This window comes from Alosa alosa, chromosome 19 (genome assembly GCF_017589495.1).
Source record: "Alosa alosa isolate M-15738 ecotype Scorff River chromosome 19, AALO_Geno_1.1, whole genome shotgun sequence".
NCBI lineage: Eukaryota > Metazoa > Chordata > Actinopteri > Clupeiformes > Clupeidae > Alosa > Alosa alosa.
This window is the reverse complement of record NC_063207.1, coordinates 19,998,138-20,017,288: the sequence shown is the minus strand read 5'-3', so window position 1 is coordinate 20,017,288 and position 19,151 is coordinate 19,998,138. Positions and strand designations below refer to the sequence as shown.

Below are 19,151 nucleotides of genomic sequence, written 5' to 3'. Positions count from 1 at the left end.
AGGGAGCCCCAGCAGGAGGGCTGCATTCTGGGGGATGTGGAAAGCCTCTTTCTCCCTCGAGTAGTAATCAAACCCTGAGAACATAAGCCTCCTCTGCACCATACATACACCCGACCAGGAGGCGGATGGATGGGGTTTGGATGGATTTAAGGAGGTGGCTGGGTGAGGAGCAGAAGAGTAGGGTTTGGGGGTTTGGGGAGTTTGCATCCAGATTGTCAAAGGGAGGGGGCACCGAGGTGTTTCCTGCTAGAACAGATGTGCGTGGCACCAAAAAGCTGTAGCTCATTACTACTGTGAGGGTATCGAGTTCCCCATCAGGCTAAAGCCTGTCTTAGGGTAAAAATCCATTCGACAACATTGATTCTGTGTGCATTCAAAGAATAAGCAAGAGATTCTCCATATGTTGTTGTGCAGGGATCTGTTGTAATTGGTTGTTATAGTAGGTACTATTTTGTGTCCAGAAAATGCAATTGATGTACAATTTCCCTGAGACTGGGATAATCACAAAATGATCATGCATCTCCAAAAGTCTGGCTCCCTGGAACATTCCTTGGTTTTTGCCCAAAATTCAAGGGCTTGGTCTTCAAAATAAAGAAACAAGCCGTTTCTGTACTTCCTAAGGATGTTAGTCAGGAAGTGTTTGGGATCATCAATGGAGCAGAATAAAGAGACCGCAGCGGAGGGGGTGCAGAAGCAGCTGCCAAAAGGAGTCTGATCATGTCCTGACGATGAGGTCAACTGGCCAACAACGTCCTTCAGGAGTTTCAGCCATGCAGGGCAAACTCTCATGGACCTGTTGTTGCTTCTTTGTAGTTTTGATGCCTAGCCCTTATCCATTCTGTGAGAGTCTGTGATCCATAGAGGAGGGGAGGAGAGGATCCACCAGGGAGGCCTTGTATGCTGTGAGCCCTACACGGAACAGCAGGTGTCCCCAGGGCCCTGGTCATATCCTCCCAAACTCGTTGCCCTCTGAGGTCATGTTGATAGAAGGACAGACTACTAATGACGGGATGATGGTGGCCACACTGAGCTGGGCCAATCATCCTCCATTTTTGTGAAAATCAATCAGGCTTTCAAAAGGGAACCCAGCGCCTCGAGTTACAGAGAAAATAGCCCAAGTCAACCTCAACCATATGTTGACCTCTTGAGGGTTCTCACTGGCCCAGGCGGGACGTATGGTCCCCATGATTTGCTGGTGTTGGATATTGTGGCTGATGCATGCAAGTGAAACTCATTTGCACCACTACTGTTTTTGCCTCATTAGGGATTTGGGCTGTCAGATATTAGGTCCTCATAACAAAACAAAAATCACTACTTGAATTGCTCTGTCAAAAGTACAAATATTTTTAATTGAAAAGGTTGAATTGCTTTTTATTAAAAAATCAATTGTATAGTGATTCTGCTCTGATTCACTCAGAGCACTTCATTTCATCACTATTACTGGTATTTCAGTAAAATAAATGCTACTGGCCTTATTGTGACTTCTCCCCATGATTGACTGAAAATCTTAAGTGTTTATGATTTCAGTGAAAATATTTTCTCCTTCTTTTTCAAACGCATGTTCTCATGCTCTGAAAAGATCTCACTCCTTTGTTCAAATCACACTAAAGTGACACACTATCGTCCTCTTTTGTGTTTACCTCACCATTTGAAACTGATAGTCTCTATCACACACCCTAAAGCCATTGATCTCTTGGCAGTGTTATAAAATGCTGTATCAGCCCTGTGTGAGAACACTCTCTCTCTCTCTCTCTCTCTCTCTCTCTCTCTCTCTCTCTCTCTCTCTCTCTCTCTCTCTCTCTCTCTCTCTCTGTGTGTGTGTTTGAGACCCATGGGAAAGATAGGTTGTGACTTGACGGACAGCATTTCCCCCAGCCTCTTCTTGTAGAGGACTTCTCAATTAAAGCCATTAGTGTTGCTTGGTGGGAGAGAGACAGCAGGCAGGTGGGACGACGCTTCATGCGGGTGGCCAGCAGAACTGCCCTGCCCAGCTTCAAAACAACCCAATTAGACACCGAGACCTGTGAGGTGGGATCTGTGGGGGACTGCAGATTCCAGAGTCCCCATGAAGAGGGTATGGAGAGGGGGGGGGGGGGATTTTTTACCCACTCTATCAAAAGAAGGATAATCAGTCCTGTGCTGTGCTGTTTCTTTCTTATCCTTGTTTCGTCAAAAAACAGCAATGGAAATGCAGAAGGTCTTTGTGCCTGGCACAGGCTGCAGTCCCCACTGAAGGGTTCTCATTAGCAGGGCTTGAGAGAGATGTTAATTTCAGTGTTGCGGAGCCACGTCGAGCTGTAATGAAAGCAAACCACAAGGAGTGGGCTTGAGCGTGCCCTGTAATCACTCAAAGGCATTCCAGCGCCACTCTCCTTTCCCCCTTCATCGGCGGTGTCCGGAAAGATCCGAGGGAGAATGGCACCCGGTCCTCTGGAAATGCCTGCTTAGCACAAGTAGACTGTGAAAGCCGAAAGAAGACACTTTTGCACCCTTCTATTACTATTTCTCCAGTATATCCGGTGGAGGTTAGATTTTTGAGTCTCTGTTTGTCTTGGGTCTTTTCCACTTTGATTCGGGGTCTCTCCCTTACAGTTGCGGTCAATCATTAAAGCAAATTCCTGTGGCCCTGAACCACTCCAAGTATGGAGGAGACCCAAATTCAGCATTGCTTACATGGGAATTCTCTGAGGAGTATGTGAAAAATGTTTTGACAGCAACCAATACAGACTTCAGACGTATTAATGCATTACTGGTGCAGACTGGCATTATCTTTTCTGCAGATATGACCAGCTGAGCTCAACTCAACTGTGCGTGTGTGTGTGTCTGACTGTGTGTGAAGGTGCGTGTCATCGTAGAGCCGTACACCCCACCCCTCACCCCTCCAGGCAGCTTGATTAAGGCCTTCCTTTAATATGTGAAATCAGATCTGGAAACACAACAGTCCACTCGAGACCTTTAGCTCATCCACATTCTGTGTAACAGGATCGCACTGCCCAGGGCGTGACTGCAGGGAGAGCATCCCCAACATACCAGGCTGTGTGCAGCACACAGACCCCTCTGCACAGACCGCCTCTACTCATAAGGCTTTTTCTTGGGTGCCTCTCGGCACACAACAATCCACTGCTCTTTCCTAGGTGGCCTGTCTTCAGGAGATGGATGATGGGTGAAGAAGAGAGGGAAGGGGTGGGGGTGGGTGGAAGGGGGGTCCAGGGACGTGTATTTAGCTTCTAACACTGGAGGCCTTAGCTGTGTCTCAGCTGACGGGCCTTTCAGGAGTCCGGGGCCCAGGGCCAGCCCGCTGCAGCTGCCCCCTCTGAGAGCTGCCTTTGAGAGGGGAGACGCCACCCTCCGCTAGCCTGCCACCCACCCCCCACCAGCTCATTCTTTGCCCCGCTGTCACATCAGAGGTGGTCAGCCCGAATGAGAGAGGGCCATTGTTTTTCTCTCTCTCTCTCTGTGTGTGTGTGTGTGTCTATGTCTGTGTCTGTGTGTGTGTGTGTGTGTGTGTGTGTGTGTGTGTGTGTGTGTGTGTGTGTGTGTGTGTGTGTGTGGTAGGATATCAGATGTGAGTTCCTGTGAGAGCCAAGCTGACCCTTTCTTATTCATGCTTGCGTGTCCATTTGCATTCTCTGAGAGGATCAAGGAAGCACGGCCATTATATAACACGCAAGTGACAATTCTTTGGCCAAACAAAAGTTCCAGCTCTCCGCTCCCGCTCCATTCAGGGATTTTAACTTCAGTTTGCTCCTTCATCTGATTTCTCTAAGGGAAGGACCGGAATAACTGCAGTGAACAGAGCTAAGAATAGAATAAGATCTTTCAGTTTCAAACTTCAGTTTCTTTGTGTGTCCACCAAATGGGGCCTGAGTAGCATTAGTCGTTAAATAAATTTAAAGTAGCTGACTGTGACCAGAGTTGACCCAACAGATTTTTACTTCCATTGTTTAACCAGCATAACACCTAAGGCCAGGTGTTTATGGGATGGCAGTTTATGGGGCCTCTGTTATCTGGCGTTGTCCTATCTGTTATGGTTCCACTGTTATCTCTCACTCCATCTATCTGGGTGACGCACCTGCTCAGTTGAAACTGTTGCACGGGGAACCTGTTTTAGTTAGACTGCACATGTGTGTCAATATGCTAAGAGGTCACCCGGCCACACATGTCCTTATTTTGGGCAGCCATGGCCCACTGTTTAGCACTCTGGACTTGTAACCGGAGGGTTGCCGGTTCGAGCCCCGACCAGTGGGCTGCGGCTGAAGTGCCCTTGAGCAAGGCACCTAACCCCTCACTGCTCCCCGAGCGCCGCCGTTGAATCAGGCAGCTCACTGCGCCGGGATTAGTGTGTGCTTCACCTCACTGTGTGTTCACTGTGTGCTGTTTGTGTTTCACTAATTCACCGATTGGGTTAAATGCAGAGACCAAATTTCCCTCACAGGATCAAAAAAGTATATATACTTATACTTTTAGCATATAACCACAACAATCGAGGCCGTGTTTTTCACTGTTAGGCCTCGTGGGCATACAAAGATTCCGTAGTTGAATTAAATTGAATTGGTTATTGTTCTAATGCCGTTATCAATTTTTCTATTGTCTCTTTGTCCCCCATTCTTCTTGTTTTCCTAGGACTGGATGATAGCCTCCAGCAGTACATCCATAACTTTGAGCGGGAGAAGATCAATGGGGAGCAGCTGCTAAAGATCTCCCACCAGGACCTGGAGGAACTGGGGGTGTCCCGGATCGGCCATCAGGAGCTGGTCCTGGAGGCGGTGGACCTGCTCTGTGCTCTGGTTAGTATATTCACTATTCTTCTCGTTTTACTCACTATGCTCACTTTGTCTGAACTTAGCAATATCTCAATGCCCAACACTGCACTGGGTGAAAATTTGGCATGCAAGCTCCTGTTGCTGTTGTGCTTGTCACAGCAGTCTGGTCTGTGTGGCCCTGAAAGTGCACCGGGCTGGCTGGGACAGATGGTGGAGCGTATCCAAGCATTAAGAAGAGATCAGAGAGATGTAGCTCTGCGAGCTATGGGCCACTAGCCCTCACCCTACCCTCCGCTGTGCCCTGCTTAGCGCCAACCAGTCCTGGGCAACAGTCCCTGGTCTAGCTGCCTCAGCCTCAAGCTGCACCAGCCAATAGAGCAGGAAGCCTCTTGGCATTCCCACACTGCTCACTTGGGAGTGTGAGTGGGCACTTTCACACAGGGAAGGGCCATTAAAGTTATTGGTCATTTGATGTTATCTGAGATGGAGAGAACATGTTTTAAATTTGTGGTTGTTTGAGTAGTTTGGTGTGGCAGTCAGCTGCTTATCACAATGCTATGAGTGGTGTTGGTGAAGTAACACTAGTGTCGCCCTTTCATTCTGCCCCATCAGTTATGGAGAGTAAAATAGAAATGATAAGTGAACCATAGGTGGATGTAGCCTCAGTGTTTACTTTTTCCAGTATCGGGACAAAATGTCTGCACACAACCAGAGACTCATGAGAAAATCTGTTGGAGGACTTCATAGAGTGCTAGAATCTGACTAGCTTGTCAGCCGACGACTATAAAAAAAAACTGCCAGCAGTGGATTTACTGCAGGCTAGACTGTCTTAACTAGACCTTCAGCATGACCGTTTCAAAGGAGAGGGGAAAGGGAGTAGCCTAGAAAGTGTAGAAGAGGTGGAGATACGCTGAAAGACTAAATACATCCAAAGTGAGTTTTAAGTCACAGCCAACTCTCTGTTTGTGTAGATGGGACTGATTTGGGATTTGACCACTTCCTGTCTGACCACTTCCTGTGTCAAAACTGCTGCGTGGCAGCACAGACTCACTGATTCAATCTCCAACCCCGGAGGTGTTTGATGTGTTTTCAGCTATGCATTACCTTTATTTCAACTGGCTGTACTCTCCTGGCTTGTACTCTCCTGCCTACACTCCCTTGTTTTAACTTACACTAGCATTAGACTTTTCATAAGTCTTTGGTAATGCTGATTTTATAGAGCCTGAAACTCAGGAATAGTCTCTAATAGTCATGCACTAAAGCTATAGTATGCATGTGAAGTCATGCGCTAAAGCTTGATTAGTTGATCAGCTGCCTGTTGGAGCATGACTGCATTTACCTGACACATACTGTACATGTGCACATACAACTTCAACTACATACTGTAACACAACCAGACAAGTGGAGCAAGTCAAACATGGTTAGCTGCACACAGTTGTGCCACCACCAAATTAGTGTTAGGCCCTGTTTCAAGTGCAGGGTTTAACAGTAATATGAGTTTGGCTATTGCAATATGTCCATACAATTTTCCACCCATGCCCTAAAATCCTATGTAGACAGACAAAACAGTCCCAAATGTGTATATGGCTGTTTCGGTAGAAGAAACAAATCCTCCTACATGAGATGGCTTTGAAATGTTCTCGCTCGACTCCATATAGATCTCTGTGATCTCCTGTCTAACAGATAAGGTGTAGTCATTTGTAGTGAAAGCAGAGGACACATGGAAACATTTAAAGCCAGTTTGCTTAAAGCTTTGATATATCCTCATGTTGTAACACTTGAGCCATACCATACATCCACAAGTCCAGAGCCCCTCCGTATAGACCCCTCTAATTGGGCCCAGACTCCTCTCCACCCAGGCGGACCACTTTCAGCAAAGCCCAAATTGTTTTCCTTTGATCCTCTTCATAAATTCTGCCTATGTTTTCACTGTGTTCCCTGACATGAAACGTAATCTTAAATAAACCCACCATTAATTGAGAATGATATTAGGAGTTGCGTAAGTCACACAAATAAGATCCAGGAGCATGTGTGGGGGACGCCGCTGAACGCTTGCTGACCCTTTGGAAAGGGAATACAAGGTCATCGTCACTGCTGGAGAAGTTCCATCAAAGTTCCATTTTCATCATCTTCAGTGACTTTGCCTATTTTTCACACCTTATTTTCACGACATTCCTTCACCTCCTAAGGCAGTTGGGATCTCATTAATAGTAACACGTTGTTGAGCATGTTGAACACGTTCTCCTCAAAGGTTATGATGCCTTAAAAGGAATGTTCTCCATGCCCATGTTTTGGACACAGAAACCTTTCCCTATCACACGCATTTTATCATATGGCTTGATAGGTAGGACTTTGTCTAGGTAGATGGGACTATGCAAGACAGCTTGCATAGTACCACAGCCACAGATGAGCTTCTCCTAATACAGCTTAGTATATTCTAACCTAATATTTTATCCAATTTCTGGCATTTATCTAATATCTAGTGGTAATCTCAAATAACCGATGGAGCATGAACTTGGACCAAGGGTTGAGTCTCTTCATTATTTTGAAAGCCTTTCTAAGCTCTTTTTTGTAGTTCTGCATGTTATTGGCATTTCACGGTGCCTGTCTGACATATATACAGACTATATAGCATCTCATTCCTAGTTTAGAATCATCTTCTACTCAGGTCTTGATCTTGTATTCCCTGTGAGGTAAAAGCCATCAGAACAAGCCGTTCTCACAAAGGAGTCATGAAATAGCTTAATGAAAAGAGCTGCGATTCATGGGCTGTGATGACTCCAACAGAACCTCCTCTGAAACCCTGCACCTCTCTAGTGCTCTTCCAAAGCCTTGTGGACCTTTCTAAGGAAAGAAACCACCTATTGTCTTAGAGGTCTGGAATAGACATTAAGGCTGTTTGAAGCCAAGTGAGAGGTGGAATGTGTGGTGCATTACCAGTGCAGGAGAGCTCTCTCTCTCTCTCTCTCTCTCTCTCCCTCTCTCCCTCGGCAGAAAACTCCAGAGTGTGTCTCGGGAGGAGACAGAAACAGATGTGGACCCCCACCTGTCACCAGGGCTAAGCTGAAGTTCTTGCCTTGGTGCTTGTAGAACAGGGGAGCTCGTCCCACAGAGCCCCTTGTGGTATCCCAATGGCCATCCCAGGTGATGGTGTCTGTTCCCACCTCTGACTGCAGGGACTTGGGGAAGAGACCTGCTGTTTCAATAGTCCCGCTTCATTTTTCATGTGGCTCCACTGGCAGGACATGGGTTTGCTCACACAGCTTCCCGGGCTGAACGTTTTCAAAGCGGCCCTGGCCGTAAACCTGTCAAAGCTGTCCCTGGGCTGACACAGCAAGCAAGCAGAGGCCTTCGAATGCTTTCAATTTAAAACTAATCTGACGTGGTGGAAGCCACTTGCACCCTCAGTTTTATGTCTCTCCCAAGTACTGTGCGACAGTTAAAAACATCTGTGTGGAGAAGTCTCAAGGGGTCTGGGAGCAATTAAGACTAATGAAAGAGCCTAAAGAGGTGTTTGAGATTTGAACCAAAACAAATGGCAGAATGGCTTCCTCGCCAGAGCTGCTCAGCAGTCTGTAGTGAACAAAAGGATGCTTACGTCTGGAAGCATGTTTATTTGTGTGTGTGCTAGACACAACAATGCTGTTTGTGTTCTGATTAGATCTCGCCCATGTCTTTGCCTTAATAAATTACTGATGCGTTTTGGTTGCCTGACCACGTTCTACTATTTTGTCAATTGTGTCTGGTTACCACATGGCAACTTTCACTTTCACCTTTTCTATTAAAATGGTAACTCACTAGGGGGTTACACTTGTAAATTCAGATTAAGCTAGATCCAAACTATTCCCTTTGCTCAGCACGTTAGGTCAGGTTAAAATGCAGGAGCCTGGCATGAATGTTCACTGTAAAGGCCAAAACAGGAGGCTCCTGATTCAAGAACTCTGGCTCAAATGCATTCTTTCCATGATATTTATAAGGAATGAAGTCGGCAGATTCAGTTTCTAAATTAAGCAACACACCAACTATTGGCCAACTATTCAAGAGTCTTTGACCTATTTCACTGTTGTTCAACATGTACCACTGATAGTTTGAAGAATAACAAGGTGGAATGTGTACATTTTTATTTTTAGCTTGTGGAATGGCCAAAACATTCTTAAATGTGGTGGTGGTGGAGACACAGGAAGTCATCTTATAAGATCTAACTACCTTACCTTTTCCAGTCACATCTATCTATGGTTTTGCACTGACCTGAACTGACATGATGGTGTCTGTTTATGAGTAACTTTCCGCCTCTGAACATCTGACAACTGGAGGATTTAAAATGTCAAATGTCAAATCTAGCAGTTGATGGTCTCTGACGGATTGAAAACCTAAGGGCTTTTGGATCTAAAGCTTGATGGTAGCGCTGCTTACACTCAGCTGTCCTCAGTTTTGACCTGCCTGTAAGTGCAGTTCATTTGCAGATATGCAGATCCCTTTCCAAACACGAGGTTGTGCTTACTGCTCTCATTTCATTTGAGTCCTCACCAGTGGTACAGTGTGATCAGGGTCAGCTCTAGAATGTAGTCCAGCATCGCAAGGCCTGTCAGGTGACCCTGCTGCAGCAGGCCTGATCTGTGAAGGTCTGAGAAAGAACTGCTGCAAATTTGAGGAATGTGTGAGGAGGAAGTAGCCTGTCTCAGGAATGTGAACTTTGCTCACTTCATGGGAATCAGGTGAGTACACGTGCAGGACTCTACTGGAGGTTTAGGAGAGGGGGAGGAGGAGGGGGGTTCTGCTGGGGAATTCTGAATTCCTCCCTGAAAATAAGCAGTGACTGATGGCCTCCTCACCCTTGTGCGATGCTCTTCACTTGTGACTTCATACCAACTGACCAGCAAACGTGTTACATTTTGACTTGGAGATATTAAAGTTCTAACTGCCGACTAGCATAATCAGAACCTCCTTGTGCATATTTTATCTACTGTCATCAGTGAATATCACTTTATCTTAAACTCCTTGCCAAATAATCATATTTTCTATATTTTCAGTGGAATTGTTGCACTAAATATATGCATCTGTTAATTTCCATGTGTTTGTTAACTGTCATTGTGTCTATTTGGCTTAAATATAGCATAGAACAGTTGCTCATTCATTGTGCTATCCACTTTTAGTCTGCCTGACTAATTCATCTTTTTATGTGCTTCTCTTAGAACTATGGCGTGGAGACCGATAACCTGAAGAATCTGGTGGTAAGAATGAGGGCAGCGTCCAACAACCTCCACATGGGAACGTCTGAACGGCGCAAAAGCCCTACGTACGACGGCACCAGCTCCCACAAGCCCCCCAACGAGTTCCTCACCTCTGTGGTGGAGCTCATCGGTGCAGCCAAGAGCCTCCTGGCCTGGTTGGACAGGTACGGTGTGATGTCACTCTTCCCTGTAGTGCCACAAAGTCTAATGGCACACTGCATGCATGACAGATGTAGCATCTGGACAAATGGATGCAGCCACAGAATTATATGTTGATCGTGGAATAAGCATTTGGGCCCGCTGATAAAACATATATAACCTCATGCACTCACTGGAGCCATAACATTCACCAAATCCTCTTATGACTTTTAAAGGATCTGTTTCACTCTAAAACACGGGTTCCCAAATGCTTGCAGACAAACCCAGCAGAAATACTATTTCAAGTAATTTTTGTCTTTACCCTTGAGAGTTTTTTCCATAGATGTTTCAAGGGCAAATGAATGAAACTAGATCTAGTCTGGTCGGTTTCCGTCGTCTCATTTGGTCTGGTCAATGTCCAGCACTTCCCATATTAACGGAGGGCATCACTCAACAGAAATGATATCTGTAGAATGTATTACACTCATATGGACTTGTGGGAGTTTGGTTTTCAGTGCTATGGTTTACGGAGGAGGCCCTTCCAGAGGGCCCATCTTAGACTAACCATATTGTAGAACCGATGAAACCAGACTGTTCTTTAGTGATTTTTTTAACAGACTTTGACTTCATGCCATTAATTTTTGCTTGATGGCTTCTCCCTCCACATTTGGCTATTGTTTCATAGTTAAGCAGAGGAGAAACTGACAACTTTTTTTGTGGCAGACAGATTTGTGGGAAACTCCTCAGTTCTAAGTTTTTTTTCCCCTCCCCTGTGACCCCAAGCCCTATCGTCGCCAGACGCACTGTGGTTAGGCCGCCGGCCGCCGCCTCTGCTATTGTGCGCGTCGGCTGCATTAGCCCCTGGAAGCAGCCTAACGTCACTCTGTTGTGCCTCTGCGTGATTGATGGCCTATTCACTGTTTTGATATACCGTCAGCGTGCAGTCAGGGGTGGGCAGTCTGGGACATGAATATTGTGGGAAAATGCCAACAAAAGTATTTTTTTACATCTTTTTCTCTCTCCCTTCTCTCCCCATGCTGTCTCTGTCGTGTCTGTCCTCTTTTCTCCTCATCTCCCTCCCCCACATCAACTCCTCCACTCTGGCTCTCTGTTTTTCCCCACTATCTGTCTGAAGGACGCCCCTGACCGGCATCAGCGACTTCACAGCCACCAAGAACAAGATCATTCAGCTTTGCCTGGAGCTTACTACCACAGTGCAACAGGTCAGTCATCCTTTACCATGCTATATATCAACCCTGTCAGTAAAACATCCACATTTCCTCCAGTGCCTGGCCTGTCCTGAGGCTGCTCTTGACAGATTGTGAGATCCCTTCAGAGTTTGCACAGCCTGGACATGATGTAGAGCTTGAGGTGAGCCGTGTTAACATATGGCAACACGAGTGTCAGGTTTTTTTTTTTTTTTTTTTGCGATCTCTGTTTCTCGCTAATGAGGGGAACCCCTTGGTGTAGCAGTCGCAGACAGCAAGTTTACAGTTTCATTAAAAAACCTCAGGCCTTTAAAAGTTGGCCGCCAGCGTTCCTTCGCCTCATCCTCCCTCTCACAGCCATGTGGATCCAGTTTCACCCCTGCAAGATGTTCACCATGGGAGGCTCGCGTCTCTGTGCTTTCATTACCACCATCGTTCAAAAGAAATGGTGGCGGTCCAGTTTTCAGTGGCAGGTCTATGAATAATAGCATGATAACGCTTAAATGATGCTTTAAAGCAACACCAAAGAGTTTTTTGTACCTTAAAATAATGTTTCCAAAATCGTTTCAGTGGTTCAACTCGTAATAGGGTGAACGGCACTTTCTGCATTCGCTTCGCGGCCCTCTATCGGCTATAACCTGATCTGATGTCGCAATACATCGTACTTCGTAAAATCATGCAACATATTCTACATTGTCTGTGGACATTGTTATTTGCAAAGCTGGTGCTGGATAAACAAATAGTGCGTGCGACAGAGGAAAAGTTCTTTGGTGTTGCTTTAAGTCTGTATATTTGAAATATACATTCTTTTAACATGAAGTTCATTGGAAACAGGACAGTACTGATAATGACTTGTATTAGATTGTTAGACTTTTACATTTATTTTGGAGCTTCATTTTTTAATCAGAGGGAAAGGAACTTCAGTCTGCGAATTCTTGTTGAATGCCCACTGAGATTGAGAAGAAGCCTTAGCCTGGCTGGGAATGAATGGATTGTGCGCATTAAGCAGTGGGCAGCTCGAGCGGGGTAGTGTGAATGTTTTACTGTTAGTGGGAGAAGGTCAGGGTGTTAATTCCCTGCAGTGGCCTTTCCTTTGAAGTGAAATGTTTCTGTGCAACCCCAGCCTTGAGACCTGTGGTTTCTCTTTAGACCTCTATAACCTTAAGCCTTGTAGGAAGTCATGGTGCTTCCTGAAGGTCTGACACACGGACCTCTCACCCCTTACTGTTCGATGGCCCCATTCAGATGTGCACTTTCAGGAGGGTGAATTGTTTACCATAAATCTGAGAGATTTTTAAAACAAATATTATTGTGTTTGAAATACAAAATATTTTACTAATATTTGTATACGTAATATAAGACCATATTTTGGTATGCATTGTAAGGAAAAGGATGAACAGGTAGTTTGTGTGTTTTGAAGTTGGACATCACAAACCACATCTATGACAAAGAGTACTGGGACCATTGGCTTTCCCATGTTAAGTCCAGGGCTGAGCTGTGCTAAACCATTGCCTGCTGTGATTCTGTTCTCCAGCCAGGGTATTTGTGGTGGTGCCGACCTCGTGAGCCTTCATGGATACTTAATGAAGAATAAGCTCCTAGCATGACCAATCAATGCGCTGCACTGTCACAAATTAAAAGTGTTCTGACACAATAGCAGCAATAGACATTCTCTCACTTGACCCAGAGGCTGGGAGATTATTTAGCTATATATAGGGATTGCTGAAGGCAAATCACATGCAGTTATTGTACAGAGCATGTAATAGGGGGGATTCGATTTGTGATGGCCAGGCTTTGTAGCCTCAGCTTACTAGCCCCCCAAGCTGAACAACAACACTGGCTCAGTTGGTTTGCCAACAGAGCACTCTCTCTTTTTCTCTCTTTCTCTCTCTCTCTCTCTCTTTATCTTTCTCTCTCTCACTCTCTTTCTCTCTCTGTCTCTCTCTCTCTCTCTCTCTGCCACTTCATCACTTGGCAGGACAATTTGTCTGTAGTTTCAAATCAAAGATGGCAGTCGGCAGCATCATTTGATCTCTATCAGATGGTGCGTGTTAACATGAACACCTAGGGGAGGGTTCTGCTTCTCAGTGCCTCCTTCCCGCTTTAGATTTGATATAGATTGACTCATTATGATCATGGGCTTGAGATAACAGCAGTGTGCCACACGAGGGGGATTTCGTCGGCACAGAAAGTCTCACTGTACAAATGCCAAGATGCTTTAAAATGTTGTTTTGAAGACGTCGTGAAAACTGAGAGACCCACTAAAAGGCCAAACCCAGGGAGAGGGGGTGAGGGGGAGATTTAATTAAGAGGATGTTTTGATGTAGAACAGACCAGCAGTGTTTGCTTTGTTTTGTCTTGGGATTACACAGTGCTCTCAAGTTAAATCATTGAGGAACACACTTATTCACTATGTAATTTTCTAAATATAGAATGATTTGTTGTCTGATGTGATGGAATGCACAGCACATTTCCTCCAAAACCGACATTTCTTTCCACCTACTTTTGGAAAATCATTTTGGAAAACTTTCGTATTGGATCCAGAAATGAGTAAGAATACATGTTTTTCTACTTTGATCTTTGTGTCCACAGACAAAAACATGAGTGATATGAAGCAATTAAATATTGTCCAATCCACATTTGAAAAGCACACAAACCAGTTGAACAAAGTCTGAGCAAAGCAGGAGGAATTTGACAACAATATCAAAGACTGCTTTGATATATTCTGATTTGTGGTTCACTTGGTTAGTCGATTCACTTTTAAAACCCGATCTGGATCTCTCTCATCTCAATCCATGAATTGGAAAAGTGGAGTTGGTCAGGAGCAGGTTACAGGCACAGACCCACAAAGCGCCCCCCGCTGTGTCCAGCCCTCATACAATAGATTCATGTGGCCTATAACAGACATGCCTTTGTGGCCCCGCACTCTCTTCGGCGCAGAATATAAACAAATTAACATTCTTTTCATGTTTACATTGAATACCACTGAGGGACTGTAATTGAAAGTTTAGCCCGAGTTTTTAAACACCATTAGGACATCTCTGTTTGTGTTTCGACTGCCTTCACGCCGAGGTTTTCATAGTTTCTCTGAGAGCTGAATTTATTTTCCGAACTAATGAACTCAAGCCGCCTATCAAGATCTCATTCCATCCAGTTCACGCTTCAGCTAAAGAGCTGAAAGCCTCAGATGCAACTGTGGCCACAACACACCTGAACTTGAGAGGCCGTCCATTCACAGGCCGTGATTGGGATTGTGTTACTGTGTGTGAACCCTGCTCTGTGGACATGGGGCGACGTTCTCTCCCACACAGTCACGGCTGACAGTGGGGGGACAGGTGCCTTCCTCGCATTCCCAGCATTGTTGACGTGCTGTAAGCCGTCTGTTCTCGACACATGCAAACGCACACTCACGCACACTCACGCACACGAAGGCACCCACGCATACAGTGAGTGCACACACATCTGACACTTAGACACAGACTTTAACCACAGTGCTTTAACTTGCAAACACGTAGAAAATGCACATGCTCATGTAAATTCAACATTTACTGTCACGCATGCGCACACACACACACACACACACACACACACACACACACAAACACACACACACACAAATGCTTGCACACAAAATGGACACATGCATTCAATATGTATATGCAGACACACAAAGATGACCCCCTCTCCCTCCCTCCCTCAGCTGTGTTCTTGCAGCTGTGAATGATCAGTCCCACCTGTAGCCATTGGTCAGAGGGGGGTCACTCTCTCTGCCCTCACTCCCAGCTCACACAGCAGCTACCCCTCGATAGACACTTAATATCCACCCACAGCTGTCGCCCCAAGCAACGCACAATTCCCACACAGCCAAGCACATGTGAAAATCACAGTCGCCCTCCGTCTGAAGACCCCCTTGTTTTCCAGTTATCCAGTTTGACTTTTAAAAAAGGCAGCAGTGCCCACAGACATGCAGACTCCTATTCATTTTCTTTGAATACATAGGGCTGCAAAGACTCCTGCCTAGGCCTCCTGCTTTTAGATCCCAGGTCCTGCGTGCCAAGCCTGTTTGCTAGCCTACCCCTGTAGTTTAGCGCAACCCCACACAGTATGATGCAATTATCTTGTCCTCAAACTGACATAGAGATGTAATTCAAATCTGCTAACGGTTGATTTTCAGGCACCTCCTCGTCCCACAAGCAGCTCTATATCCGCATGTTTACTTACATCATCTCCCTTGTATATCACATCTGACCTTGCCATTTTGTTTATGTGTGCTTATTTCGATTTGTTTTTTTTAGCTCTGTTTGGTGTCAACTTTTAAACTGGAACTGTACTGGAACTGAAACTTACAATGCTGTCTCTCATCTGCTTTTGCAGGACTGCACTGTCTTTGACATGGAAGAGAAGATTCTAGAAGTCGTAAGTATTGTCCAATACCTCTCTGTTTATGCTGTGGGTGTGTGTGCTGATGCTGAGTGAAGTGAGTGTTGTAATGAATATCTGACAGAGCCCTCAGGGAGGGTTCTTCACTCTGCACTTATAGGCCAGATGTTTTCTGCCCCTTATTCCCATGGGGGGAGAACTCGGGGGTATCCAGTCCACTGTATATGCCTTGAGCGGTTCTCTCTTACGCTTTTGGCACACGTCCAAGGCAATAGAGGAAGCGGTGAGGAGGTGTTAGAACATTTCAGAAGGGAAATTGCTAATCCATTTACAGGGAGGTGAAGTGACAGGGCTCTCAGCACCCCCACGTGGTAGAAAGGCTTCAGACGGGGGCCACTGGTAAAGCGCAAGGGCTGATTTGCCTTTTCCCATCCATCAGTGCTTCCTGTTGGGTGACACTCTCCAGAACCCACACTCCCCCTCTCTCTCACTCACACTCACTCTCTCACACACACACACACACACACACACACACACACACACACACACACACACACACACACACACACACAGACCATGACAGTGGACTTCCTCTTTTCCCAGACACCCCAGTGAACTCCATAGCAACCCGGCGCATGGCGGGACAGGCTCCACCACCCCTGCACCTTTCCTTTGCTGTGTGTTTAGTCAGAACTGTAGAAGTAATGGCAGGGAAGGTCCAGCTTTCTGCTGCCCAGAGCTGAGAAATGGTGTTTTCATTGTGGTCAGTCTTGTTTGCACATCCCCCCTCCCTCTTGTGAGCTGTTAGTATATTTGTGCAGTCAGCAGAAAATTCAATTGAGGATGAATTGGTTTACTATAACTGCGCTTCAGTTATAGTGTGTGTGTGCATGTGCGTGTGCGTGTTTGTTTGTTGTATACCTTGACTTTAGTGGCTTGCGTTTGTGTAAATTGAATGACGTTGCTTTAACATCTGTGCAAGCGTGCAAGTTGGTGTCTGGGCTTGTGTGCGTCAGTCCCTCTTTGTGTCTTGTGTGCTCACATTTGTTTTGGGTGCTTGCTACGAGCTAGTGTTGAGAAGAAAAGCCTCTTTCTTGGGCTCACATCACCCGACTGCCTCCCCTAATGATGACAAAGTGTTGTGATTGGCCCTAATGATGAGGGGGTAGGGGGACTTTACCACCAGTATTTGCTGCCCTTTATAACACCCTATATTTATGGCACGTTAATGATCTTCATTCTTTTCTCCGAGGGGTCCACACAGTCCCAGCCTCTGTTTGGGATCATGGTCAAGGACACTGCTAATGATATGTGTGTGTTGTGTATGTGTGACCATAACAGTTCAAATGAACTCAGTCACACATGCAATTGCAAATGTAAACACGTTTGGTTCAAGGAGGCTAAAAACCCTGGGGCGTATGAATCTACAGTTGGACAATGAATAGTTGCTTGTAGTGTGTCTGTTCTACTTGGTCTACCAGCAACTGGGTGGTTAAAAGGTTTTCCTCCTCTGTCATCTGCAGTCCAAGGTGTTGAACACCATCTGTGACCAGACTGTGAGAACGACCTCTGACCCCCTAATGAGCCAGTCAGCTTGCCTCGAAGAAGTCCAGCTGAACAACATCAAACCTGGAGAGGGCCTGGTGAGACATTAAGCTATGAAATTATAATGTTTATTATTATTGTCTGCATTCATGTTGTTATGGGGCCATATCAATCAATGTAAGGCACAATCTAGAAGATTCACAATCCATTCATCTGAAAAGCAATTAATCAAGTTTGCTGTGTCACATTAAGACACACAGTTCTCCCAAACTCTGATATGTGTGCTTCCGTTGGAGGCAGAAGCATAATATTAATAACCGTCTTCTATCATAGCCATTGCGTCCGTTGCCCCCTCACTCCCGGCGTCACTGTGTGTGAAGCCTGGTGTTTCCTCTCCTTTTTGAGTCTTATTTACAGTGCAGGGCTGTCAGGCTGACACTCACTCACTCCCCGTCTCTCCTTTTCCCCAGGGCATGTACATCAAGTCCACCTACGATGGTCTTCACGTCATCACCGGCACCACGGAGCATGTGAGTAAGACAGGCGTAGACAGACGGGGGCTCCGATCGCCCACCCGGTGTCTGTCTCCGTACGCCATGGATAAATTTAACCAGAGCCGCCCCAGTGGCTTTGCCGTCACGAGTCGAGGCACCATATTGAATGATCTGAGCAACATTGATCGCGGCGCAGTCTGATGAGGCCAGAAGACCGCCTCCTGACATACTCACTCATACACACACAAATACACTCGCACACACCTTCCCACACAGCCACCCACACGCCCATCCGCTTTGTGTGAGCCACCCCAGCCAGAAATAGCTACCGCAACACGCACACTCCACAAATTGTTGAAAATTGTGGAGTTCTTCCACTTTATTTGGCAACCAATGTCTCTGATCAACAGAACAAAACTGGATGCATGGTATACTGGAAAATGAGTGAGAATTAAGGAAGTGCATATGATCTTTGAAGCCAGTATAGATGATTTGCAATCTGTTTTTGTATACGTCGGGAGATAACGACTGCTCTATAGGGTGGAAAAATACCACTGAATTCAGTTGGCGCCTGATTTGCATGTTAACAAATATCCTTTTGCTTGAAAATACATGCCATGGAAATTCATGCAGCTTTACTAGAGCTGGGTTGTAGATTACAGTTGCTTCAGCACTTTATTTTTAATTGACTTTTATTGATTATAATTTTAATTGACTTTTATTGATTATAATTTTCTGATGGTGAAACGATCACTTGCCCCAAAGATGCTAAAAAGCATTTGATATAGTCAACTGGTTTTCCCTCTCTTTTTATCTTTAATGTTTCCTTGACTACCCCCAACGTAGTTCAATCTGCATGGCAACACAAATGTTGTCCGTAAACAGTCTCTAGCTCCTGCCAACAGCTCTGGGGGAGAGGAAAGACGGGGCTAATGGTGGGTTACGTCTAGCCATCCCTCCATCTGTGGCCTGCCTGCCTGCCTGCCTGCTGCCTGTTCATTCTGTGGGAAATGTGTTAGCTAGCACACCAACCCCCCGCGGCGCACCCTCCCTCGCTGGAGGTGGGGAGGGAGGACATCGTAATGAACCTTTAGCAGACTCCAACGCTAAACGCCACTTAGGTGTGAGCGACGCCATAAGCAATGCAGGTCCTGTGTTCCAGCACGCCAAACAGATTTCCATGTCTCCACTCAAGAATGTGTGTCCAGTTTATGATTAATCACACCTAATTAATCACACTGACATTTTACGTCTGTTCAAGAAGCTAAACATCTCAGTCTTTTATCATTCTAATCTCAGGTTTGTTCTTTATGGTTTGTGTTGGACTTGGTATGGCTTGCTTCACGTCAGCCTCACAGATAAGAGTAGGGAGAATGCTAACAAAGTCTAAAT

At 45.7% G+C, this 19,151-nt stretch overlaps 1 protein-coding gene across 6 annotated transcripts in view; it reads left to right on the top strand.

Annotated features, from left to right (window-relative positions):
• LOC125284067 (connector enhancer of kinase suppressor of ras 3-like) overlaps positions 1–19,151 on the top strand; it is a 44,685-nt gene that overhangs the window by 8,199 nt on the left and 17,335 nt on the right. For 3 of the 6 annotated variants that reach the window (XM_048227785.1, XM_048227784.1, XM_048227789.1), the window contains exons 2-7: positions 4,624–4,787; positions 9,956–10,158; positions 11,268–11,355; positions 15,715–15,756; positions 17,244–17,363; positions 17,736–17,795. In XM_048227785.1, the coding sequence (XP_048083742.1) occupies positions 4,624–4,787; positions 9,956–10,158; positions 11,268–11,355; positions 15,715–15,756; positions 17,244–17,363; positions 17,736–17,795 (677 nt within the window). Of the gene's footprint in view, positions 1–4,623; positions 4,788–9,955; positions 10,159–11,267; positions 11,356–15,714; positions 15,757–17,243; positions 17,364–17,735; positions 17,796–18,623; positions 19,059–19,151 lie in introns of those variants that run through there. The other 3 variants (XM_048227786.1, XM_048227788.1, XM_048227787.1) reach the window with 3 other exon arrangements.